Source organism: Haliaeetus leucocephalus, unplaced genomic scaffold (genome assembly GCF_000737465.1).
Source record: "Haliaeetus leucocephalus isolate CR32 unplaced genomic scaffold, Haliaeetus_leucocephalus-4.0 Scaffold13, whole genome shotgun sequence".
Classification (NCBI taxonomy): domain Eukaryota; kingdom Metazoa; phylum Chordata; class Aves; order Accipitriformes; family Accipitridae; genus Haliaeetus; species Haliaeetus leucocephalus.
This window is the reverse complement of record NW_010972449.1, coordinates 3,027,906-3,055,494: the sequence shown is the minus strand read 5'-3', so window position 1 is coordinate 3,055,494 and position 27,589 is coordinate 3,027,906. Positions and strand designations below refer to the sequence as shown.

Sequence of the window (27,589 nt, the reverse complement as noted above, 5' to 3'; positions counted from 1 at the left end):
CTACAGACAGGCTGTCCAGCACATACCCTCTGCTGGCCTACAAGAGATTGCAAAGCCCTTCTCAGTCAACACAGAACTAGTACTCCAGTGACCATAGAGCTCCCTCTTGTGGAACGAGGAGCCAGTCGGCTTAGTCTTAAAAGCTCCTGAGACGTCACTTTATGAACTGTTTCTTCAGCATGATCCCGCACGAGAGAATCAGAGGTTTTGTAAGGGGAAAAAAAAAAGAAAAAGAAAAAAAAAAAAAAGAAAAAAAAAAAAAAAGGAAAAAAAATAGGACATAAGCAGACTTTTTTTTAAAGATAAATAAAACATGATTTCTGATTGATGTGTGGCTGAAACTAAGAAACCATATTTTTGTAGCACAAAGCAGCACTCTGGTAGAGTTTGACAAGGCTGGTACGTCTCAAGAAGTCCCATCCAGTCTAAATCATTCTATGAACCCAGAAAAATGGGAACTATCCTTAGAATTCAGAGAATGGCAGTTTCTCGCTGTGAGAACAACCTTCTGGCCAAAAATACAAGAAACCGATCAACCATCTCTACTACCAAATGCACATTCTGCTAGAACTTCAACTTGTCAAACACTTCATTTTAACTCACATGCTCAGAGGATGTGATAGAGAGGAGTTATAGCATTCACTCACCAGTATGTTATATTGTACTCCCTAGAACAACCTCTAACTATTGATGAAAACCTGAAAAAACACAGAGGGGGCAGATTTATTCACAAAGAATGGACTCCGGTTGTACCACAACGAGGCAAGCATGAGCTGGGAACCAACAGAATTCAGAAAGATCTGAATCACATGACCTCTAAGAATATAAATAATAAAATCCTAAGTGTCAAATAATCACTCAAAAGGCAGTAATAACATCATTAAAAATTAAAAGAAAAGGCTTTTATAGTAAGAAATGAACTTTGCCTGTCAGGTGACTGTTTCTTAAATGGCTTTTGATCCACTACTAGTTGTTTTGCTGAAAAAGATATGCGTACTTATTTAAGCAGGAACTCATTAACACATTAGCTTCTACTTATTAAGACAAGAAACAGCATAACTTTAGTACTTCTTTGGGGAAATTTATTATTACAGTTGCTGTTTAAATTTGCTTCAGACTGCCTCTGAATTTCACTTCTCCAATTTCTCGCCTGCAAATTCCACAAGGAAGCTGGCACTGCAACTGTTGCCATGATCGCTATAAGGACTTCAACTGGTATAAAAATCATGGTTTAGCATATGTTTAGAGTTAATACAGTTGTTCCAACACTGTTTTCCACAATATTAAGGCTTCTTCAAAGCCAATTAAGTTGCTGATAGAATGGATTAACATACATAGATAAAACATAGACCAGAGAGAAACATTTAAGAACTTGCAAATTTACATTTATTTTCCACCAAAGTTAGTTTCCTTTGTTCTTTCCTAAGCAATTCATTATTTGCAATATGATCCAAGATTAATTTTAGATGATCAGTTATGAATACTAAGTTCTTTGCAGGGGAATTCTCAGTGGGGCTAAAAAACACTCCCCAAAACCAACAAACCAAAGAAAAAAAGCAAAAAATAGCCCCACCAACCAAAAAAAACCCCAGTCTCAAAGTATCCACCATAGAATAGATGGAGTCAGACCATTGTCAAGTGACAGTTAATGACTGAGTACTACATTTATATGTGAAGTTTCTGGAGCTCCAGAAGATACAAACCAGTAATGACATCAAGCAATGTACTGAATCACTAGAAAAAACTGTCCCAGTTGATTTTCCAAGCAACATGATTACATTGTTGAAGAGATTGCATCTCTGTGATTTTGTACAATAATTGAGCTCAGCAATGAAATAAACACTTAGGAGATATATTTTTTTGAGGGGGGACGGGACGGGATGGGAGTGGAATCCTGATCTTTTCGTAGATTTGTTATGAGTCATTTTGCAGCTGCTAACACCAATATGTCTGCAGAGAAACCTAGCACCTAGCCTAGACAACATGATTTGCTGCAGTAGAGTGAACCATCTTTTCTACTCTCATTCAAACTCAGTAAACATGAAGACCATGGCTATGCTGCCCACTCCGTGCAGCACATGGTACAAGTGGAGTGTATATTCGTCATCCTTGTGAAACAGATTTGAGAGATGAACAAATACATAGAACATCATAAGGTCAAAATATTACACATTTGGATAAATAACTCCCTACCTACCCACACATATTCATTTTCTCCACCAAATGCTACATTTGCATCTTTGCCAACAGAATCAGTACAATTGCCAAAGTGAAGATTGTCCGATAAAAAAAAAGACACAGAGTTCCTAGATGTCTATTCATCATATTCTATGAAGCTGCTCTAACTTATGTCATAAGAAAATAAAAGTAATAAAAAGGGTGTTTTAGTGGTCTTTTCTCTACTTTTTCCTATTTCTTATCAAACAGTTTGGGGCAGGGGGAATGGCAGGGAATCTAGAATATTTGCAGTTTGATACATAGATTTATTAAGAAATGGGGGTTTTTTTTCTCAGCAGCTCAAATCTGAAAGATCCTGTTACAATCAGTTTTCCAGATACTGTTTTTTTCTGTAATGACTGAATGAGTATCTTAAGAAACTGTAACTTGTAACTGTCCATAGGTTTTCTTCTTTCTCTCCATTTAAAATAATTGCAGTATGAAATTTAGAGCATTATAGAAGATGTTCTACGTTGGTTTTTTTTTATGCCAGCATAGCACGTAATGTTGGATTTGAATCTTAGAAGTATGGAGTTATAAGCTGCTGATAGATTTGTTAGAGAAGCAGTCTTTCTGTTGTCCCACTTTGATTGCATTGGTAATTCTTTCATTTGAGTGCTTAGAGTAGTTTTGAAGGACCATAAATTTGTATGGTTTAGTGCAAGCAAAAGATTTAGAGCATCTCATTTATCTTCAGAGAAATATCACTAACTAGATACTCAGAACTGAATATTAAAATTCAGTGAGGTACTGGAAAAATTAGAGGGAAATAAAATGAGTGTATTTCCCTTTCATTTTTTTTGTACTTTTGCAGTTTAAACCTAATTATCATACTCAATCATACTAATACAATTTCACAAATACTGACCAAATATTTGCTATAGTAATTTCTGGCAACATTATTTGTCATTCAAATTTCTGGCAATGTCATTTGTCAGCAGGAATGACTTTTAAAACAGGGATATCTTTTGGCATCAGTCATTGTTGCCCAAAGAACAGAAGAAGAGCATTGCAAAGGTGCTTTACTTCGATGAAATTCAGTGGTACCCAGAGCTAATCTCTCCCCATTAAACAACGATAGTAGTTTCTAAAGAACTAATTGCACAAGGTTATGTCAAAAGATATTTGAAAAGGCAAAACTGGGGCAACGGTTTTTTGATCCAGCCAGCACACCAAGTCACAGCAACAACATGTCCAGAGAGCTGGTTCTACCATAAGCATTCAGTAATGACACCTTCATATGGCAAGTACCTTAGAGCTTAACAAGCATGTGTCTGCTTTGGAGAACTCCATCTTTTCCCATCCCCCACATGCTCACAAGTCTTTTCACAAAATAGCAAAATTATTTCTCTGCCATTACTACTTTTATTAAGCAGTGGATCAAATTGCTGCTACCATCTAGTGATCAAATTATCTTATCCAGTAAAAGCAGATAGAGTGACTAAGAGTTTAGTAGCAGTATCGAATCTAACCTTATCACCTCAGAGTTTCTACACAGACAGGGATGAACAAGTTCATGACTGAGACTGCAGGTGGTTCCAGAATCATGTTACATTACTACAAACAAAAAAATGCAGTTAGAATAAAATGAAAAAATTACTCTTAGCAACAAAGTAGAACTGCAGTGTAGACAATATTCATGAAGATCAATCCAGAGAAGGATTCTCTTTGGAAGACAGAAAAATTAGATTTCATGTATTCCATGTCATGCACCTATGTGACCATTCTTTCTTATTCAAGAGAGTGGAAAATAGCATTCTTATCTGGTAACATTTAAAAAATATTAGACAGCTAGGATAAAACAACAAAGTTCCTACCTGGACTTCTCCTAGACTTGGAAATATTTAAATACTGGGCTCTGGTTCTCAAGTGGAAAATGAAAAATAATACAGATTTTTCCTGGATGGGGAAACCACAGTGGAAACTATGCATTTGTGTACTTCCATACCTGTTATGTAAAAAGATTTCTTTTGGAACAGTTTTAAAATATTTGGAATCCATAAAAGCAAGTCAGAGTTATTTTATACCATTATCTTAAAAGGCAGAAACATATGGATAGCACCTTTTATTCTGAACTGCCATTTGTTTTCTGCTCCTATGAGAACGCAACTTCACTTTCTAAGACTTCTAGAGAATGATGAAAGAACAACACATGAAAATTACATAACTTTTGACTACAAGTGTTTCTGGCAGACAGGTGAGCACATGGCACTGGCAATGCCTTCTTACATTAAGACAAGGATGTTATGTTTCCACTACACAGAGAAAGGTTTATGTAACAGTTGTACCATCCTGCACAAGTAAGCAAGGGAACTCACAAAAAGAAAGTTTGGATAAATTTTTCCTCCCTCATTTCCAAAAATAAAACTTTCTGGTTTGAGAGCTTTTATTGTTGCAGGTGCTCTATGTTGGACTAGAGCGAAGCATGGCACTTGCAGAAACTGTTGACAGTTAGCAGCAACCCAGGCTGACTTGAGTTTTGCCTTCTGGGATTTCCATCATGTTCTTTTCCATTTCTGTAAAAACAAAAAAGTTATAAAATCCATTCACAAGAAATTATACCATCCAATACTAAGGATAACAAAAGCTGAATGTAGCCCCAGCCACTCCTATATGCTAGAACTCAGATATACAATGACATGAATATGCTTGCAGGTGTCTGAAACAGGCTTTATTGCTTGAAAAACGTCCTCAATCCTTCAGACTGTAAACAAGGAAAATACATGCAAAACCCAAAACTTAACATACTGATGAGGTTTCCTGCCCCAATTTGGGCCGTATGTCCAGCAGTTTTCTCCAGTTCCTTTATCATGGACTGTTCAAAGGCCAAGGCAGCAACTCGGGAAAAGAACTCTTTGACATTTTCCCCTAGGAAACAGGACAGAAATTATGTGGTTTTACAACTGCACATCAACACACTATCAAGCATAACAAGCACATTTGTGAACAGATCACGCTCCATACTGGGACAGAACAGGCCTCTCCAACAATCTGTCCTCCATTCTGATCACTGCAGAGATGATTTCTCATTTTCTTACTCTGGAACACTGTACCCTGTACTGTACCTTTATTTTTAGTCAGCCACAGAAAGAATTCAGTGTGTGGTATAATCTTTTGTTCATTGCTAATGTTGAGTAGCAATGCACATGTGTATTTATGTAACTACCTATGAATTAAACATGCACAGCAGCTCAAGTACTCCTTTCTGTAAACATGACAGTGCAAGCACACATACAAATACTCAAATACAATCAACCATTAATAAACCTGAAGTTTCCAATAGCAACAAAATGCAGGAACAACCAAAAAACCTGCATGGGAATGGGGGGATAAGGAACTTCAACTTCCTCCCACCTTAACATAAGCCTTTGTGGTTGCACTGTTTTTACATCCTTTGCAGTAACTTACCTGTTTTAGCTGAAACAGACCAATATTCTGCTTGCATCTCATTGGCAAAGCGGATGGCATCTAGCTCTGTCCTTTCACACACAGCATCTGACTGAGTAAATAATATGGAATAACTTTAACATAAGAAGTGTATATGGGCTGGTAATAACATAGAGGTACTGCTAACACCTCTACTGTGATGCTTCCAGTTTTCACAGTGGCCTTTCTGGCCTTGCCTTAGAACTTGTGCAATCAGACATGATTGCAAGAATGAACATTCAAGTACTTAGTACTGCTTTTAAAATGGAAGTCTCCACTCACCTCCCACAGCATTGAAACAAACAACACTTAACAAGTGTGACTGTTGTATCTAACTGTATAGTGTGGTAGGGAGCTATAAAGACAACAGCCCAGATACTAGTCTTTAAATTCTTGTCATCCCACCATTCTCAGCAGAAGACTTGCAGGACCAACTAATCACAATGGTTCTTTGGGTTTAATCTTGTCTCTGTCTCAGATCCTTTTTTCTACTCCATCTGTTTTTACTATGTTGTAACACAACTGCCTTCCCCCCTTTTTATTTTTGCTCTTTTTTTAATCTCTTCTTAAGACTAAAATTTCTTGCCCCTCCAATGGATTTTTCTTTCTTGCACTTACTTTTCAGGTATATTTCCCCTCTCATTTGTTCTCTGTGATCAACCATACCAGTATGTTGCTATTTGCTTTCAATTTCTAGCCCATTTATGATGGACGATACAAGTCATCTTTGTTTGTACAGTTTTCTGTGCATTGTCTTACAATGGGGAACCTCTGCACAATTGAGAAGAATTCTAAAAATTTGGAAAGGATGATGTGACATCAAGATGAGAAGTACAGTGAATCCAGTTGGGAAGATACTGGTTTCATACTGAAGTAATACCTAGAACCCACAATCCTTTGCTCTGCTCTTGTCTCCCTTTCAGTTGTTTCTAAAAACAGAAACCAATTTACAGTAACAAATTCTAGCTTAGACAAGACTTGAGATCTGCGTCCTCAGAGGTCTGGCACATTTAGCTTTTACTGCAACTCAGAAAAAGCAGCATAAGCAACACAAAGTACCAGAAAAACTGACAGACATGCAGTTTTCTGGGACTTATTTTCAGTGAAGGGTAAGAAACAAACTGCATAAGTGATACTGTGGCAGCTGGCGGGGGGTGGGAAATTAAAAAAAATAATAATCAACTAAACAGCAGAAGCAGCAAGTTTGTTTTGAAATCCTTAAGAATTAAGTATTGATAGCTAGAGAAAGACAAACACAAGACTCAGAATGGTGTACGGTGAGTGCATTATATCCTGTTCTTCTGAAAAAGATGTCACATTCAATTAAGTAAGAATTCTTCCCTGTTCCTGCATAATGAACACACTGTCCTAAACAAAACTAACAAACAAAACCTTCAAGATCATTAGGTACTCCATTCTTTCGTGCACCCAACTTTTCTTTGCCTTTTCAGGTGTCTGCATGTGCCTGAAAAATGTCATGCACGGAATGGAAATAGGGATATTACACTAACTACCCATTTTTTCAGGAGCGTCTTCTTAACTTGGAACCAAGTCTGCCATTCTATTCACCTGTGATCTTCTTTCCTTCTGTTTAGGTTTTTCCCTCAAGGCCTTTATCTCAACAACATTGAGTACAACTTGTAAGGGAAATTACTTGAGGAACTAGGGGAAACCCGATTTCCTTATCTGCATTCAATTTACTTACCACCAAATCTTTTTTTGTTCCAACTAGAAAGATGAAGCTGGAATCTGGCTCATTCTCCCTCAATGCATCTTCTAGCCACTGTCTGAAATACAAAAAAGAAATGAGAATCAGGCAGAGGGACTGAGGAATATAGGAGAAAGTGACAGATAACAGGGTCACAAGAAAAGTAAGAAGATGAATTTACGTGAGAGTATCAAAAACCTTATTTTCTAGACAGAAAGAGACCAGGAGCTATTCCAACTGCTTTGAATGCATGTCTTCCACTAATGAAAAGTTCAAACATGCCCACTGTAGAGTGCAAATTCAGCAATGATTTTAGCAACCAGAGAGAGTATTTATCAGTATAAGGGAGGGGGCAAAGTTTTGATTGAGATAAGGAATAAGAAAACAAGAAGCAGAGGAAAAGATATGAACAACATAGCAGATCAGATACAAATGGGAATAAAGAAGAGTGAAATAATCTATTCAGCATTATGAAACAGCTCCCTATGAAGGCTGCATGATTCTTGTCTCATAAGCTTGTATATTTTTGTTACTCCAGCAATCAAGTTCCTCCTGAGTCATCCAACACAAGTCAAGGATGGAAGGGAGTGTGTGCATGTGTGGGAAATCAGGTTCACAGGCTTCAATTATTTTCAGCCAAGCAGAGATGCTAATATATATATTATTTTACAAAGTCCTATGTAAATGAGCTAAGTACCACAGCAGCAGTCTAAGGAAATAGTCTAATACAGATTCAAATAAGACCAGGTGCAGGTTGTAAAGAAACATGTACCTGCGTTACAGTCACAACAGTATGTTAGAAATATATACACTCTGAGCTGGCGATAACAACGTGGATCATAGATCCATGTAGGGTTTTGCAGCCTGCACTAAAAGCAGAATAAGTTTACTCATAACAATTAGCATGCTGATGTAACCAAACCATTACAAGTATCTGAACCAGCAAGATTATCTATATCTACATATACTTTGAGTTTTTAATTCTCTCTCCTCTTTTTGACAGCCTATTTCCCAACAGAATCACTACAGAAACTAGAGAAAGAAAATAATTTCAGGCTAGCAGTGCACCTAGAAAATGAAAGGCTTTTGAGACATTACGCATGAGATGCATGTCATCAATTTTACCATTTACATCAGATGCCAGCCTGTTATTCTGTTTATAGCAAATGGAGAAAAAAGGATGCACTTCATGTCTTCCTGCATGTCTAGTTTTGGAAGGATCAAGCTCTTACTGAAGTGCCACCTTCTCTCCACTGACTATAAAGGAAGTCAAGAGTAAGTGTTCAAATTTATGCCCTGCATTTTCTTCATAAAAATCCCACCCTATGTAATCCAAACAAGTGACTGTCATTCTTCATTTCTTAGCTCAATAGAAAATACACTCACAATCCAGCGAGTTCTCAGCAACTACAGGCTATCCAAGACAATTAAACCTGCTGTAAAAGCTTTAAAGGCTAAGCCAAAATACAGAAACTTACTTGGTGTGATCCAAAGTCTGGATATCGGCCAGATCAAACACTGTTATTATAACTGCAATAAAAGACAAGAACAGAAAAAAAGTAATTAAGTTAGAAAGTGTATCAGAAGTCTCTCCAACTCATCTTGTTAAATGGAGAGTATGTTTACATATAGAGTACAAGAGCAGATTTAACACAGAGGAGATGGAAGACCATCCATTTGCTCATTCCTCTTCCTTCTCTAGCACCCAGTAAGAATTCCTCAGCCTTCAACTTATTTAGTCTTTAACTGTAGTCTGCAGTCTATAGTGCTATTACTCCTTTTATTCTGGGACCACTTTAATTCCTGCAGAAACTGCCTCTTACCAAAGGAAATGCCAGAAGTATCCACTTCTAACTTCAGCAATAATCTTACCCAAACCCAAATTCTTTTCCCCCTACACAAAAGTGCCAATTTTTATCACTGCATCATCAGAACATTCAGAGCTTGCAGGTGTGTCATGGTTTAGGCCCAGCCGGCAACTAAGCACCAGGTGGCTGCTTGCTCACTCCTCCCCCACCCCTGGTGGGATAGGGAAGAAAATTGGAAGAAAAATGTAAAAAGTCATGGGTTGAGATAAAGACAGTTTAATAGGACAACACAAAGACAGAAGCAATAATAGTAACAGTAATACTAATAAAAGAGTATATGAAGCAAGTGACGCACACCCAGTGCCCAGCCAGTTCCCAAGCCGCAATCACTCCTCCCCCTGGCCAGCTCGCTCAGTTTATATACTGAACATGATGTCATATGGTATCAAATATGTCCTTGGCTAGTTCAGGTCAGCTATCCTGGCTGTGTCCCCTCCCAGCTTCTTGTGAAAATTAACTCTACCCCAGCCGAAGCCAGGACAAGATGTGAGAATATATCAATTCATGATCTTTTTAGTCCCTACTTCTCTCCAATAATGGACAATCCGTTCTACCACACTGTGTTTACAGGTACCTTTCCAAGGAGCACGTATGCATATATGTTTCTGTATAAAGTATAACCTCCTGTCACAGCCAGAATCAAACTAATGTTGTTCTCACCCTCTGCTCCTCGGTAGTAAGCAGATGCAATGCACTTGAACTTTTCCTGACCTGCTGTGTCCCATCTGTGCAATGGGGGAAAAAAGAAATTCAGGTTAATGAAACCCAATGTAACCTGAGTAAGCATGCTAATGAAGCAGCAGACTGGTACAAGTTGGAGAAGAATGTGATACCAGAGAAGTGTTACCATCTGGAACATATTATTCATTAACTACTGATAGAAATACAGAAAAGCTGTATTATTTAATGAAGATATTTGAACTCTGGTTTTTGGTTTTTGGGGATTTTTTTTTTTTTTAAATACTGGTCATTTTGGAGACACAATTCAAATATTCATATTCTGCATGGTAATACACTTTTCTTAAATTATTTTTTCCTCACCTATGTCATTTGGATGTATATCTAGAGCAAGCTAATTTTGAAAACTTTCTGTGCTAATCCTAGCTAAATCATGTATTAGCCCATTAGCAACTGCTACATATAATAACTGTCCATACACTAAAAATTAGAGACCTACAGCTCAGTCCATCAGGTACTAATGACAGCATTAAAGAAAAATCAAGTGTTTCTTATTAATGAGCATGATATGCAGTAGTCTCAGCTACTGCTAGCACTACAGAGGTTTGAGGTTTTGTTATGGCCTAGTACTGCCAGTCACAGATACTTGCAAATTTATCTTGTATGGAAATCCCTTAGCAAGAGGGGGCACTAGTGCTTATCATATGGAAATGTTCTACCTAGCCACTGAAGATTCTGTGGATAATACAACCTGACATTTCGTAGCTCATGAACCTTATTGCTTCAGCTGGCAAAACACTGATAAATCAGTCTAGACTTTTAGAGGGACTCAAGTTCCAAAAGTATAGTGCCTGGCAGAATTTTCAAAAACACAATGGCACTGAAATCAGTGGGAAATGGATTTCTAAGTATTTTTCAATAAATCCCATTAGCCATCTATTTACATCAATGATATCAGAAAAAATGTGTTCCTAAGTGAAAGATTTTTTAAGATTCATGCACTAAAAATACATGCAAAGCATCTTGTTTCTGCTCTAGGTCACACTACAGCATAGATGATTCAATAACGCCCTCTACAGAACAATATTGCTAGCCACTAGAAATACCAAAGAACATCCTTCAGCAGAACCAAAGCAGGTGAGAGAAGGCCAGGATTCCCACTAGTCTGATAAACAAAGCTGAAAATCAAAGATTTTTAGGTTCAAACTCTAATAAAAACACTCCAGTCTTTCTACAATTTGGGGAGATTCAATTAGTGCCTAATTAAGAGATGCTGAAATCCCTGGACACATTACTATTAATTTCAATGGCTGCAGCCATAAAACTCCCAGTAAAGCCAGGTTCAGTGCTCATTGTGTCTACTAAACTCAAATGACAGAATGGTGTAACACTATAACTGTACAAAGTCTGTGGGAAAAGCTTCCACTTCTCTTTCAAGAAACTTGAGTAAAAAAGGCAGAAATGGTACAAGACCTCCAAGATGAATTGTCATTGACAAACTTACAACGTTTTTTTTAGGAATGACAAATTAAAGAGAGTAAAATTTTTACTAAAACTGCAAGTCCAGGCACAGAACCTGTTCTTCACATCACACTATTCTTTGTGCAACTTTATTATTTCTTAAAAATCTTTACTGCACTGGAGCCTGCAGCAATTCAAGCTCTGCTGAGAATGTACTCTGTGCAATACTTAACCATGCTGTTTCAACTTACATCTGGAGATTATATGGTATTCCAATTATTTCAAAACGTTCAATTTCAAAATCCACTCCAATGGTCGCCTTGTAGTCTCGGTCAAAATTATCTTTACAAAATCTGCAATAAGAAAAAAAAATAGAAACACCCAGCTACAAATAACTGCAAAACTAACACTATCTGGTGTAAATTATGAAGAAAAGAATTCACTAACTGTGGAGTGGCTATATATTGCAGAAGCATATATAAAACCACCAAGAAACTGATTTTAAAACAGGAGATACTGGATAACAAACTAGAAAGCATATACAACTAGTAAGCTCTCAGGATGAGATGAAAATCAGAACAAAATATCTTCAGACTGTCAAGGAAGATACAGTATCTTATAGTTTTAGTTACAAGGGAATATATTATATAAATAATATATTTATATTTTATATAGATATAATTATATATGTTTAAAAAATGAGCCAAATGATTAATTAATTAGATAAAAAACTTACCATATCTACTTAAGAACATGGAAGAAATAATAATAATAAAACACAAACATAGACAGAAAGTTGTCATGGTGATCATAAGCTACAGAAAGTCAGTGATCTGTTCACTGGACTTAGATACAAAAAGCATAAAAGCTGGTTTTAACATCCAGTAAAGAATCAAATAACTATTCTTTAAGGCGTTCTGCATTTTATCTGTCTTATTTTATAAGCTACAGAAAAACTTGAGCTTCCTCTACAGTCTTGCAGCTGTAGAAATGAGTACAGGTACCCACGCAAGGACGACTTAAAAATGTTTCAGTGAACAACCCTGCAAGTAAAGAGAAAACATGAAACCAAGACTAGACACTAGAAAGATTTTTTTTATTATTTTTTTTTTTTATTGTACCATCTGATTGTTCAGCCTTTAGGCTGGATTTCTTAAGGAAACACTGTATCATATTTGACTGGATAAAAATAGTTCAGAATATAACATATACTGATAGAAGTGCTGGAGCATGACTTTCTGTGTTGGTATATTAAGCCTGTTTCATATTGTAGACTGTTTTGTCTTTTATTTAATAACAAAACCATGGTGCAAAACAGAACCATGAATTACTACACTGAATGGACAGGAATGGAAACATTATAACGTTTATTTGAGAAATAGCAGAATCAAACCATCTGCTGAGATACACTGTACCTGTTGATAAGGCTGGTTTTCCCAACATACAGGTCTCCTACCACAACCACTTTGGATATTTTCAGCCTGTTATAAATATGTGAAAACATTACATGTTTTTAGCAGCAATTTCAACATTCTCTCTCTAAAAATTCTGATTTAGATCCTTAAATTGCAAGCGATCAGCACATGTACCTGTGACTCCAGTTTACCTAAATGCCACTGTGCTGCAGGATCAGAGTCTTAAATTGTAAGAAAGAACAAGGTCAAAAAACCCAAACCACTCTGGAGCAGAAATAGTCCATTTCTTACTCTGCATATTTTTTTTTTTCTTAAATATAATCCAGTGGGACATAAATTGTATTCTGTTAAAGTTGCTTTGACTACAAGTATATGCATTTGGCAGGTTGCACTAAGAACATAGAGTATCTGCATCCTTTTCATTAAAATTAACCACAAGTTTCTCATTGACTTTAATAGTACAAATCGAGTCCTAAGTGCAGAAACAAGAAATTGCTGATATATAAAATAACCCACTGCAGAATTTGTCTCTGGGAAAAAAAAGCCCACATGGTTAGAGCCAATACGTTTTCTGACTATGTGGAATAATATTAATCTGAAGCTGGCTTCATGCAAATAATCCTCTTTGCTCTGGGTCTTCCCACAGAATACAGCAGATGGGCTGTAGGTGACTCAGCCTGCATTCTTAACATTTAAATGTAGTGTATCTTTTAGGAGATACAGGTGGATAAATGAATGTAAGTGTATTTGTTGACCCAAACTTGGATTGACATCTCCTGTGTACATGCTACAAAAATGGCTTAAGAGGTTTAATGTTCTTTTATATCAAAGAATGGCTTTTTAAACAAAGGAATTAATCTTCTGTTGCATACTATTTCCAGTTATATCAGGCTTCCATGTGATGCTGATTCCAAGTTATCCAAACAGTCCAAATCTTGACTGGTAAGCTGCATGACTAATATTTCAAAAAAAAGAAGGCATTTTGTGTGCCAGTCAACACTAAATGAGTGGCCACAGGCCCCTAAGCTGCTGACATGTCTCTGCCTGATTAACTGTTACTGATAAAATAATGAATAAAATCAACAACCTTAAGGGAAAAGCAAAAGAGTAAGTGATGGTTTAGAGGTGTGTGTTCCATTAACTCATAATGGGGAAAAAAACTCCCTAGATTAGACAATTTAACACATTGATGGAATATCAAGAGAGTCTTAAATATAGCCATTAGCTATTGAATTTCTCAGACTACCTTTCCAAATGACAAAGAAATATTCCATTACTTGGGATAATGGAAAAGGAAGATAATGGTTATTCCTGTCCAGCTTTAAAATTACTGTACAAAACACACAGTTGTCTGTCCCTCCTGCCCCCTCCCCACCAAAAAATGACCTATTAATAATCATATTTAGAGAGCAGTGACAGGAAAGTGGTTTAATTATATTCACAAAGCCAAAATGTAAAGCTTTATAGCTATACTCTGTAACCAGAATAAATGAACTGGAGAGTTGGTTTACCCTGGAAATAAAAAAAACCAAATAGATCTTGGTTGTGGTGAGGGAAAAAAAATGCCTCAATTCACTAAAGCATGTTTTGCTAGTGAAATTGTCTGGACACTTGTAACAAATTTACATGAAACTAAGTGACTGTGCTTTTAAAAAGCAATAAACTCACTGATGCCCCTCAGAGAGACCTATTTTGGCTTCAATTTTTTTAGCAAGACTCTCTAGTGAAATGAATAAAAAGTTACATTTAAAGATGGGTATCATGACAAGTCTCATGGTAATCAACAACTCTAGATTTGAAATAGTGGGCTAATTGTCAGTATTCATAAAAGCTCCACTTTATGAAAGATCCTTCACACTGGAATGCAGAAGCATTTAATCACTAAAACATAAAGCTATTTATTTTAAATGAATAGTGATGATTTCTAACACAGTTTAGCTTTCTTGCCTTGCTTCAGGAATTAGATCAGTACTAGTAACAGTTCTGGGAGAGAGATGATGTGAAAAAGAAAACCAACTTAAAGATTATTACTAGGGCATAAAAAAGTTTATTTGGATTTTCAACGCTATATATTTACCAGAATTTTGCTCCAGTTTTAAGGAAACATTTAAGAGAATTTCTCAGCATGTATACGTCTAAAAGACTAAAGCTAGATTTTTACGTGTTTCAAGCAACTTAGAAATGCTGTATGTTTATATCCCCCACCAAAGCCTTTATTAACTGCTTATTTTGGAACACCAACAGAGAATACAGCAAGGCTAGATCTGCCCTATTCCTGCTCTAGAATTTGGTTGCCATACTGACTTGCATATGCAAAATTCAACACTAACTTTAAACAGTCAATTAGTCTTTTGAACAGAGTTTAGTTCAAAGTTGCTAAACAACTATTTGTGGCTAAACAACTCTGCTATTTTTTCAACGCTACTTATGGCAGCAGAAAAGATATCTTCGACAATTATGGGAAGAAGAGGCACTTTATTCATTTACTGTCAAATAGGTCAGAGAACTGCCACATGCACAGGCTTAGCTGCCTTGAAACATACTGGAGTGAGGAAGATGAGGAATGAGGGAGGAAAAGCCTATGAGGGAAGCAGGCTATAAAGAGCTTAAAATACTTTCTTCATTGCATACTTGGTTTATTACAAACTTACCCAACTGTTCCAGTGCTCTGCTGACAAGCAGCCCTGACCTGTGCATGGAAGTGCTCTTTGAACTGCAGACAGGCCTCAGGTGTGTACCACTGAAAAAAGCAGAGAACAGCTACTGGGATAAACCGTGATGTCTACTTTGCAAGAAGTCAAATCAGCAAGGAAAAAAATAGGTAAGGAGATTAATTCAAAGAGTTTGACAAGCACAGGGATACCCTGGCATAAGAAAAGGGATAGCTTGGGTTAGAAGGCAGTAAGGCTTCCCCACAGTTATGTTTGTAAAAACTCCTTTGGACAGTGCCATCATTTGACCACCTTTCTGAGTGTCAGCATCTGAGCACTAGCTAAACTTCCACAGTCAAATACGTTTGCTCATCATTCTATACAATAGCAAGTACCTTAAATTATCCCAGTAATCTAAGGCACACAAGACAAACACAGATGGGAGCATACCACCAGCAAGTCATTATTACTACAAAGTCTTTTAGATCTCTTATATGCTTAAAGCACCATTTTTATTACTAGTTTTTAATTAGGCATTAGTTAAAAATGAGACAAACTTATTTTATCTTGTATTTGCTTAAAATAACTGTGGTAGTTTTCATAAAATTAAAAGCAAAATATGTGGCCGAGATCAAGCATGGAAAAAAATGCTAACTCCCCTGAAAGGAACTTTTGAACAACTGAAAAAACTAGAATGTTAATTCCTTGTCCTTCCCTGTCCTTAATTCTTCTATTATACTTCAAGTACAAAACTCTTTGGGAACATCAATGCTCTTTTCTGTCTGTGTTTCTACAGTGCCTACTACATTTGATCTACTGTATGACTAAGGCTCCTATACAGACAGAAAATTAAAATTGCCCCAAATTCTTCAACCAAAACCTCCACATAGATCTAATTAGACTTTTTGCATATTTAATATCAGCTATGGTTCTTATTTCCCCTCGGTGTAGGAACTGTTTAAGCATGTAATTATTAATGTTTGGCTGAAATGATAAGATAACACTTTTGTGGCAAGAGTCACTTTCTGTAAAGGTTAAAAGAAATGAGGATTATTATTAAAGATATCAGCATTGAATGGGAATATGAAGTCACATTCGTCTTTGAAAGAAATCCTTAAACAATTTGTAATTTTAGCAGAAGACATCAACTGTACAGTAAATTAAAATACTATTAGCACAAGGGAAAGATAGCTCAATGGGACAGGCGCTATATACTGTGATTAGAGGGATAAAGAATGCTTACCTTGGGAAACCGGGAGATTATTCTGTCCCTACTCACCGGGGGAATCAAATGCATTAGGTTGGACTTCATCCTTCAAATTCAATTAAATTCTACCAGACAGGATATATAGAAAGAGAAACATAGTATTCAGGAATTGCCTCAATACAGGGAAAACATAATTAGAAAAAAATTAACAGTTCTTACAGACTCATTGTCTTTTTTTCCTTTCGGTACAACTGGCAATTCTTTCACCTTATTTGCATTAAAGAAAAACCTGTTTCTTATGTAAAAGGGACCACTTCAGTGCACATAGCTGTAGTAGCAAACAGTGGCTTTCTGAAACTACAAGACAACAACTCTAATTCCATGGGAGGGCAGAGAATTGTTCACTTAATTCAACATAAGTGCTTGCAGTTTAGTCCTCAAAGGATTTTGCAGAATTTAATTTAAAAATCTCGCTCATCATTGTTTGAAATGCCTCTGCACTAAGCGCATTAATAAATGTTAGGGGATACCAGATTTCATCTGGTCAGAAGAAGAAAGGAGGAAAGGTGAGGCTGCCACATTTCCTAGCACAACATCAAACTTTAATCCAAGATCAACTCAGAAAGAACGAAATCAGTAGATAGTTTGACTTGGAAAAAGAATAATGTTCACATGAAAATCACAAATGCATTTAGATAACCCACTAGAGACATATCAATTTGGTTATGCAATGAAACCTCGTGGGTTGTTGGGGGAGGGGACCCTTAATAGGGTACTGGCATTCAAAAGAATGTTTCTAATAAGAACATTCATCATGTAGCAAAGTGTAAGGAAGGACTCACCGTGCAGCAGCTGATGCAGCAAGATCCCAGCTACATAAACAGCTCAGTCTGCTGCTGCGTGGCCATAGCAACAGGCTTGCAACAGTTCCCTTCCTCCTCTTCTCTTACAGATTGGAAAGGCGGAGTTGGAGTAATTTAACTATACATAGGGCCCTAGTTTTTAAAGAACAAACTGGGTTTAGTGGCCATACAGATTCCTTTGATCAGAGACTGCTCCTTAATAAACCCAATGGTCCCCTAATCCTGTATAAGAAAATAGTTCCATTTTCTTCAAAGGTAGTTGTATATATGGATACAAAGAGCGGGATTAACCCAGCGGACAAGGAACTAATGGAATGGGGAACAGTTGCGGTGCTAATATTAAAGCATAGTAGCAAACATAAAGAAACTCCCAGGGGATTTTTTCAGAATTTCAACTTGATTTCATCTCAGCTTCAGAGTCAGGATGTGTATGCCACTAATGAGACATTCTGAATTATAGAAATGTCTTTCTAGTCATTAGTAATCTTGCTTTTTAATGTACCAAACACTAAAGACAAGGAATAAGAAATCACACGTCTCTTTTGTATTGCCTGAGTATTGTTAATCAACTCATTAGTTTAGACAGCATTTAGTATGCGAGACCATAATTTAGGATGCTAAAAGATTTTGCTATTTATTTCATTAGGATTTAAATTTCCAAATTTCATGACAAAAGAAAGCTCTCACATTCTAATAGTCATATTTTGATAATGCTGGAACAGACTTGGACCTCATAACATTCAGGAGACAAGCCTCTCCCATTCCTGCTGCAGACTAAAAATGTTAAAGGGCAAATCAATGTGGACAAGTAATTTTAAGCAACGAGTAAGTAAGTAACAAAAAAACTACACTTGTGTTTTACAAACCCACACTAAGAATAATGCTCAACAAAATTGCTAGTCCACTACTTAGAATTAATGCTTTATTCTCTTTTGTGATGAATTGCTTTTAAATCACTTCAGGCACTCATGTGATCTCAACCATACTGAAACACCCACTTCCCCTCAAAGAATCCAGATTTGCAGCTCACGTGTTATTCACCAAAGAAGGTGACTTTACAGTATTTATTTATTACCATATGCATACTTCTACTTATCATGCTACTTGTGAGCGTATAAAACTAGAGAGATCTAGACCCTTTTTATAGTGTGCTCCTGTCCTTTTGACAAGTTTGAATGATTTTACAGCAATGTTAATGTCTTAAAATAATAGTTCTGAAAACAAAAACTCTGCCAGTTGGTAAGAGTTTCAAACACTAACTTGCTTTCTCCCTATTCTCCTAGTTCTAGTTCAACACATCCTAAGCATGTAAAAATCTGTCATGTGTACATAGGCTGACTCACTGCTCGTCTCCTAGAGCTCTTTCACAAACTAACCTACAAAAAAAATCAGTTCAACAATCTCAGTGAATTCAAAGTACAGGAGGGACCAAGGCCACCAAAAAGAAACATTTGAAAATTGAGAGGCCATCTTCACTTACATTTAGTATATTTAATCTAAATCTCACACACACAAAAACATATCCCAATTTACCGAGTCAACAAATTGGACACACCATTACAGGAAAAAAAAATAATCAATTATTTAAGAAATACAAAGCTGCTAAAAATACTAAGAATGATCAGTACTGAGATCCAGATTTTCTCTTCTTACAGACCTGAAGCGGATTCAGACACCAGGGAAGGCTGGGAATATAGTGTCTCCATGGCATCACAGCCCTCCTTTTATCAACATTGCAGGAACAGTAGCACCAGCAGATTCTGTGGATAGACAAAGGATTTGAGGAAGGCATTCAGAAGCTGTACGTAAAATAAGTTAACATCATGACCACTAACCAAAATCAGTATTCCAAGCTACGGTGAAGGACAAGACAGAACAACTCACGCCAAAAGGACAAGAACAGAGTTAACACTGAAGGACAAGAGAAGTCCCTGAACTTCTCCTGCCCCTTCCACACTAAGAAAAGTTCACGTTCTTCCTCTTGAAATAGGGTGAAAATTTACAAATATGTAGTTAGTGGAAGTCTAATCTAATTCAGGAAAATAACCTCTACTTTAAATAGTCTGCTCTAAAATGTTGCAGAAAAATTAATCCTTTCTGGAAAATACTTTTTAAAGTAGTAATTTTTCTTTTATGGATTTTAAAGATCAACAAACCAGAAACTATTCCTGTGTTGTACTTTAATCCGGCTGATCTGAATGACTTTGGCTCTGTAAAATCCAGTTTACGAACTTTGATTATTATAATTGTTACTCAAACATAATGAAAAACATCAGCAACTTCTGTATTTGCACTGAGAGCTAACCTTTCATAGCACAAGCTGTTCAGAGTTTTTTTCCTGATGTCAGATCCCATCTGATAATCCAGAGCACCCTTAAGTTGTGCTGGCAACATTGCAATGATACATTCTCCATGACTACCATCCTCTGAGTCACACTATACTTTTTAGCAGAATCGTACTGAAAAAGATGGCCAAGTCTTGAATACAGTTACGTGAAACTACGTAATGATAATGGAACCCCCTGCTACACATTCTAGCTGTTTATAGTGACATTCTGGAGAAGACTAGGAAATAAAACCTAGTCTAAAACTACTGAGCTCCCTTCAAGCCTTGTACCTCAAGGCACTCACCTGCTATACCTCTGCCATTAACTCGACCACCATTTTGTTCGATATGATTTTTTTTTTCCAATTTTGTTCGACTGAAATTACTTTAAAAACAGGGGGTGAGAAGAGACCCTCCCTCCACGCTTCAGCAGAGAAACGAGCTAAAACGGCCTCCACACTGCAACGCCAAGGCGGCGTTTCCCCCATCTCCTCACACGCTCCCCTCCCTGAGGGGCTGCGCCTCAGCTCAGCCGCCCGCGGCGCCCCACCGCCGCGCGCCGACTCCCGCGCTAAGCAGCGGCCCCGGCTTCCAATTCGCCAACTACGCCGTTGACGTTACTCTCTCGCAGCAGCCACCGTCAAACGCGGTACTTACGCTGTTGACGCAGGGCCGGACTCAGGGTGCTTGGCTGCGTAGTTTTTATTCACGGAGCGGGGCGTAGGCCAAGAGCTGGTTGCTGTGGCAACTAGAGCACGCGGGCGCGAAAGACGGTGGCGCAGCTGGCAGGAGCTGTGGAGCGGGAACCGGGGACGGGCTGAGGCGGCGACATATTGGTGGGACAGGGCGCCTTTGATTATTTAGTCTGTTTCTTTTGTTTTGAAGAGAGAAGTGCAGTTGTTCAGCAGTTGTTTTAACTTTGGAGCTGGTGGGGTTTTTTTGTGAGCAGTTTTCAGTATTGGAGGTTGTATGTTTCTGTCAGCTGAGCCATTTTCCTTACTGAGGGAAGGGCGAAGTCAGCCATCACCGATTCTTTCAAATGTTAACGAATTCTGAGGGCGGGTTTAAACTAGACCCCTTTTAAAAGAATACGTCTTTGAAAAATGGCGTTTTGTTTGCTTTTGCTTTAGTATTATTTTGAGACCCTTTGGTTTGGGACATTGGACTACTTCACTTTAACCCTTTGAAAAACGTTCCCTCCCTCACCTTGCAATTTTAAGCTTTTTCTCTCTCTCTTTTTTTTACAGTGTTCAATAAAGAATTAAACCAGATAAGACAATTCAGCTGATGAACAGACATTAACGCTGATGACCGTGAACCATTCCAGCCTGCTCTTTCATAGCTTCCTAACAATGAATGTGTGCTAAAATAGCTCTTCTGGGACACAGAGCACGATTTAAAGTCAGTAGTTGTCTTTTTGGTACATCATCTGTCCAGTCACCAGGTAGAGTAATTTTGGAGTATTTTTAGGGATAGGGAGAATCCTTCCCAGGAAAATTTGGGATGGCACACGCTCGTATCTCAGCCAACCTTCCCCCTGATATAGATCCCACAAAAGCTCCCATTGCATTTGGAAAGAGGGCCCTTCCTAAACTGAATGAGGAGTTACGTTCTCCTGAGCTGCTGACTCAGCAGCGGGCACTGATGGCGCTCTGCGATCTGGTCCATGACCCAGAAAATGTCTACCAGGCAATAGGAGTAGGTAGGTGATCTGTTGTCATAGGCTTTGACACTGTGTGTGTGTGGGGGGGGGGGAAATCACTTTTGTGCTCTACTTTTTTTCCCTGCAATATCTTTGATGACACAAAATGACCATGAAAATTTTTCTATTTTAATCTCTACTTGTTTTACCTTAAAAAGGTAAAGAATATTATAATGCCATATACATGACAGTTATTTTAAGAGTATCCTCACTTCAGGATTTATCAATGGCTCACTGTAGGTTTTGTCAACCCTAAATACAAAAGTAATGCAGAATCTTTCTTTTCTTTTGTTTATTCTGAATTTTAGCTAATTCCTAACATAGGCTAATTAAAAAAAAAAAGCTTAATTAGTCCAAAGTTAGAAACACACCCCCCACCACCACCTTCCACTTAGTTAAATTTCATTTGCCTGGAATCTTTTCTAATCCTGTTATCCATGCACCTTTCAGAAAAAAAACCAAAGCAGTGAATTTATTAATTTCTAATATCATAAAACTACTAAATATATTTTATTTAGAAAGCAGAAAAGAAAAAGATTTTAGTTATCTTAGAGCAGGAAAAAAAGCAAAATCCTTTTTTTTTTCCCCCTTCATTAGACATTTTCTACCACATATGACATGGGACAGTGGTACCTTCCTGGATTTTTCATGCTTGAGGTGCTCAAAATACTCATATCTCAGATCCCATAATAACAGGCAAAAAAACTCTGATGAACCTTTTAATTAATAATTAATAAAATAATATTTAAATAAGGTTTACAAGTTCATTTGCAAAATCTGTGAAGTCATCTTTTGCCATTCATTCCTTCAGCAGTGGATAGCATTGCACATCCAGATATAACTTTACCGGAGACACAAAACATCAGAGCTTTTTATGCAGAACTCCTTCTCAGAAGTACCTTAGTGATTGTAGAATGAGTCTATAACAAACCCCCCCCCTGGAATTTCATAAGAAATTAAGATACAAGACAATATAACCAAATTTATCACACTCATTAGGATTATATCTGGCTACCACTATTTTCAAAAGCTTTTATCCCAGCACTTGGAAAAATCCTAAATTTGGATTTTGGAAAAAAACCCACAAGCTTATTTTCACAATTTCTAGCAGTCTGTTGTGTATCTACATAGCTCATTATGTAACACTGAAGAAGTCCTCTGGTTTGCTTTTTTCTCCATTTACTTCGTATTTTTTTCCTCATAAAAGATACCAATAATCATGTTCAAAATTTAGTAAGTTATTGTTTGATTAACATTAACTGCTGAAGCAATGCGAGATTGTTGTTTGGGGGTTTTTCTTGGTCAGTGCTGTGTGTGTATACACATAATCATTAATGGTTCACCAAATTTATTTCTATGTGTGAAAAGCAATGCTGTGTGTTTTTACATAGCCCATGCTACTCCTAAAGAAAGTTTAAAAAAAGTAGGTGTCAATCCTGCAAACACATGCTTTTCTAAAAACATCAATAACTCCACTGACTTGAGTTATTTTTAGAGTTATATCACTTCATAAATATTTGCAAGATTAGGATTTAACTTGATACAGAAGTCAGCAGCTTGTTTGTAGCATGGCATTTTTGGCAGTAGGCCTTGAAACTTGAAAGTTTCTTCCCTACTTGAGATAAGACAATGAGAGTTTCACTGTCAGGACAAGATGAAAATTCTGATTGTTTGCACTTCAACTTGTGAGATAAAAATGAGTATTGCTATTTCAAATTAATGCTGAAGGTAAGAAACGCTAAAATTAACTGTTGTGTCTCATAGGATTCTTGGATAACCTGAAGACTTTGCTGCTACATCATGACAGTACTGTCCGACAAAAAACAACAGAAATCCTCTATATAATGGCTATGCATAATGTTGGCAGGTAGGTGTAATTCCAGAGTTTACTGAATGGTGTGGGAAATGATAAAGATGTTTCAGTAAGAAATAAGAACAGAATTTCTAAATTTTGGCAAAATGATATATGCAATGTAAATAAGAGTATTTAGTTAAGATTAAGCATCTCACAAATATATATGAGTTTTATTATGCTTAGTTAAATCTGTCCTCCCATGTTGTTTGTAGGCAAGGGTTGATACAAAGTGGAATGATTTCTGCCCTCACTGAGCTCTTGGATGATCCAATAGATATCTGTCGGAAGAACACACATCAGATTTTTGAAATGATGGCAAAATTACATGAAGGTAGGGATTTTTTCAGTAGTTAAGTATTCAAATGGGCAAAGCAGATAGGTGAATTTACCTGATTCCTTATGTAAAATCTTCCAGATTTATTTTATTCTATTTTCCTTGAAAATCATATTTAAAAACAGTATCTTTTCTATTTTTGGTCATCTTAATTTTCTTTAGTTAGTTTTCCTATAATTTATTCTTTGGGTTATAGCAGAAAATTTTAAAAGGTATGACTGTCATCTTTTCTATTGGTGGAGACAACTATGTGTTCTAGAGCTGTTTTTGCACTTCTAAAAATTTGCAAATTGTATAATAATAGTGAGAATACTTAACCAAAATACAGAAAATGCTTTACACAGATAACAAGTGAAATGCCCCATGTTAACATAATACATCTGTGGATAGTCCTGTCTATGTATTGATGGGACTGATCCTGCTAGATCTGTTAATTTTCATAGGTCTTACGCAAGTTAAGGCTACCTGCTCAAGATACAGGTTGTGTGGACTGCACGCTTGAATTTGTATTTCAGAATTTTGCATCAAAAATTCACTTTGTCCTCTTCTGTTCAAAATTATGATCAGCTGTTCATCATGGTGCACTAATTTCAAAGCACACAAGGTTTGTGGAAAGTTTTTCTTGTGTTAGAACCTACAAATTTTGTGAAATTTGTTTTATGCCTTCCCTGTTCCTTGCAAGCACTGCTGTAGGAAGTGGCAAATGAGCAAGTAAGGGCACCATCTATTGTGCTATGTATTCCACAGATAAGGTATTAACATGTTGTTGACCTTAGGCTCATGGGCACTGTTTCTTAAATGTACGCTTTGACATTGCTTTCAGGTGGTGAATTTAAAAAAACCAAACAAACCCAAACCAAAAAACCTGGGGGTGATGCAAGGAATAATGAAGAAGTTTGCCTTTTCTAATATTTTATTCAAATATTGTTTGCCCTTAGGTAATATTGTTAAATGGACTTGGTAAGATGTGAAGTTAAAAATGTGATAAACTACACCTAACTTCAGATGTCAAATTGAGCTAGTCACCCTATGCTTCCAGCAGGAGAAAAGTAGTATCTAAAGGGGCAAAAAGTCTGACATATCATAGGTGCTTAGTTTAGGATGAGATGAGTTCTGCTCTGGCGATATCCATTTATGTCCAGTGAGGTAAACAGAAGCTGGGTTGATTACATCTGTCAGGCATCTAGCTTTTAAATGCTTCAGTCTAGATAGAGTAATCGAAGCTGAGAATTTGTCTTTGACTTCCCAGAAGAATAGGTCGTTGTACCTTTTACATGCTTTCTTTATATTTAATAAATATATTTATAGTTTCTGAAACTTTTATACACCGAGGGAATTTATGCCGATTTGTTACTTTTATTTCTAGATTCTTTGATTATAATTTCAATAGTTTTCTAATCTGAACATTAGTCTTAAACTTTTCCAGGTGATGAAAATTATAATTTTAAAAATAAAATTTCATTAGATAGAAATTATCAATTAAAAAGCCACAGTATTTAAATTCATGGGAAAGTATCTCATCTGAGGAATTCTTAAAAAAGAATGCTTAAAAAAGAATTAAATGAATGCTTAAAGCCTTGCTGAGTGAGTGTACATGAATTCAAAAAATACAGATGTATTTTTACATGCATGCAACCCTTTTTAGAGTTCTAAATAATTGAATCCATATTAAGGATATTAATATGGTGGGCTAAACAGCTTTGTGAACATCACTATAGAAAACCAGACTTTCTGTTAATTTAATTTCACTAGCCATTTTACAGATTTTTCAAAGCCAACGAGACAGGAACTTGGCTTAAGTAAATTTTGACCTGTCTGCCTTAAAAGAATTCTGTCTCTTACCTGTGTAGACAGATAGATACCATCCTGTAAGTATGTGGATCATAACAGATACTTATGGGAGAAGAAAACTTAACAGAAGTAAATAAAGTTGCAAAATTTTTGTAGATCACTGTTAATCATTAACCATTCAGCCATACTGGCTAAGACCTTATTCTTAGCCCTTTTGGAACTGCCTAATTCAGTAATAAGCCTTGCTGTTCTATCCCTGCTGTACTGAACTTTATTATTAACTCTAACCTTCAGATGTGGCTAGATTTCTGGTAGGCCAATGCAGGAAGTTACCACTTGTCTCCTTTTGCTGATGGCATTTTCAGGTGTGTGCATGATGCACAACTTAAGTTGACTGGAAAGGTTTCAGTTTAAACAGGGAAACTGCCTCAGGGTTTGGTGGCTGCTGTACATACCATTTTAGATATGAATTTGAGACTTATGGATATAAACTACAACTAATGTTACATACATCTCCCAAAACTCAGAGCATTAACTAAGTAGGTTGGAAGTTTAGTTACATAAGCAGAAAACATTCACTGGAGGCTGAATAAAAGTTCCGGAGGGGGACGGGGGACAATTTTTAAAAAAAAACTATCCATGTGGCCCTGAGAGGAAATGAGGGCTTTTTTTCCAGTGTTTGCAGTTAGACACTTTCTAAAAAGCAGGGACTGAAAACAAGTGCTATATAGAAAGCATTTTATTAGAACCATCATTTCTATTTAGAGACTTACTGTAGCAGTAAGCAACACTAGCTCTTGGTGGTGCCAAAACATAAAACATTACTTAAGAAATCCACATAAATCAAAATACTTTGCCCAAACCAGAGGATATATCATGGTACACCATACTGCCACTCAGGTCTACTCCCATTGTTCCGTCTTTTCCTTGCAGGCATTTGAATATGTCATCTTAGGTCAGGAGCCACTGATGGGAACTGTCACAACTGTAAAACCAGTTTGGTGATAATCAGGAAATGTGAGATTATACTATACAAGAAGAAATCAAGACACCTTCTAGAGTGGAAGGATTATCCAACCCCAGCTGAGAACTCAGCAAAAGCTGAGAGCTAGCTGCAGCAGTATCTCTCCTCAAAACCTTGCCTTTGATTGAAGGCAAAGGATTCACAGTAGCTCTGTAGTGAGCAGGAGCCTCTGCCAGACAAAAACCAGCTTCCAAATCATGTTACAGTCCCAGCTTAGTGAAAGTTGCCTATATTTACAAGAAAGGCTACAATTCTCTGAGTGGTAGCTGCTTTTCAGTGAGGCTTCTCGAGCTAAGACTGATACCAGTTTCTTCATTTGACCTCTCTCACTTCAGGTCCTGGTGGCAGGTAAGAACCAGGTTTTTCAAATCAAATTAACATCAAGACTTGTTTTGGGGAATGGTTCCGGAGTTTTGTCTCCAAAAAGCAGAAAAGAATAATTAGTATGAAAAGAAGGCATTTAAATAATTGTAAAATTAGTTATTTGGTAAATTCTGTGCATCAGTGCCTTCATTGCAATTTCCTTGTAAATGTAAGTAAGGAGAGTTACTTTATTAGAAACCTGATAATTGTCTTTTTAATAAATTTTTTCCTTTGATTAATTTTCAACATTTAGTGTAATCCTAATATATTTGCAGTGATCATGCTCTCTATTCATGCAGGCCGACTTTTTCCCTACTTCTCCCCCCCCCCTTCTATTTGTAGAAAATTAAAAATGAGTGTAGAGGAACTGTTTACATCTGTGAAGCAAGCAGAATTTCATCTTTATCTTCTGATCGTATATTCGAATCTCTCAGAGAGCATGATGTGTCTAGCAGTCTCTTTATAGCTTGCTTGAGTCACACCTTTCTAGGTGAAATTCTCTTCCAAAGCTTAATTTCTTCAGCTATGAAATAATGCCAGATTTTGACCTTTTCCTCTGTCAATGTTTGTGCTATTAAAAGCCTCCAAGACTTGTTCAGGATAGAAGTCCTTCACTAGATTAAGTTAGTCTTGCACAGCTTTCTACAAACTAGATTTTTTTTTTGGGGGGGGGGGGGGGGGGGGGGGGGGGGGGGAGAGA

The 27,589-nt window shown here is 36.9% G+C and overlaps 2 protein-coding genes across 3 annotated transcripts in view; one reads left to right on the top strand and one right to left on the bottom strand.

Annotated features, from left to right (window-relative positions):
• Positions 1–4,643: 4,643 nt before the first annotated feature.
• RAB36 (RAB36, member RAS oncogene family) lies at positions 4,644–16,763 on the bottom strand. Of its 2 annotated transcripts, XM_010575121.1 has the most exons (10): positions 16,668–16,763; positions 15,425–15,513; positions 12,774–12,839; positions 11,610–11,711; positions 9,880–9,944; positions 8,830–8,881; positions 7,349–7,430; positions 5,626–5,716; positions 4,966–5,085; positions 4,669–4,733 (listed from the first exon to the last, which is right to left on the bottom strand). In XM_010575121.1, the coding sequence occupies exons 1-10, from the start codon at positions 16,734–16,736 to the stop codon at positions 4,669–4,671; spliced, it is 801 nt and encodes a 266-aa protein (XP_010573423.1). In that variant the 5' UTR covers positions 16,737–16,763. The 2 variants fall into 2 exon arrangements, with proteins under 2 accessions (XP_010573429.1, XP_010573423.1); XM_010575127.1 differs by lacking the exon at positions 11,610–11,711 and having other exon boundaries at positions 4,644–4,733; positions 16,668–16,759.
• Positions 16,764–21,323: 4,560 nt separating this feature from the next.
• RSPH14 (radial spoke head 14 homolog (Chlamydomonas)) overlaps positions 21,324–27,589 on the top strand; it is a 104,148-nt gene continuing 97,882 nt past the window's right edge. The window contains exons 1-3 of the mRNA XM_010575109.1: positions 21,324–21,522; positions 23,287–23,389; positions 23,590–23,708. Of these exons, the coding sequence (XP_010573411.1) occupies positions 21,324–21,522; positions 23,287–23,389; positions 23,590–23,708 (421 nt within the window). The remainder of the gene's footprint in view (positions 21,523–23,286; positions 23,390–23,589; positions 23,709–27,589) is intronic.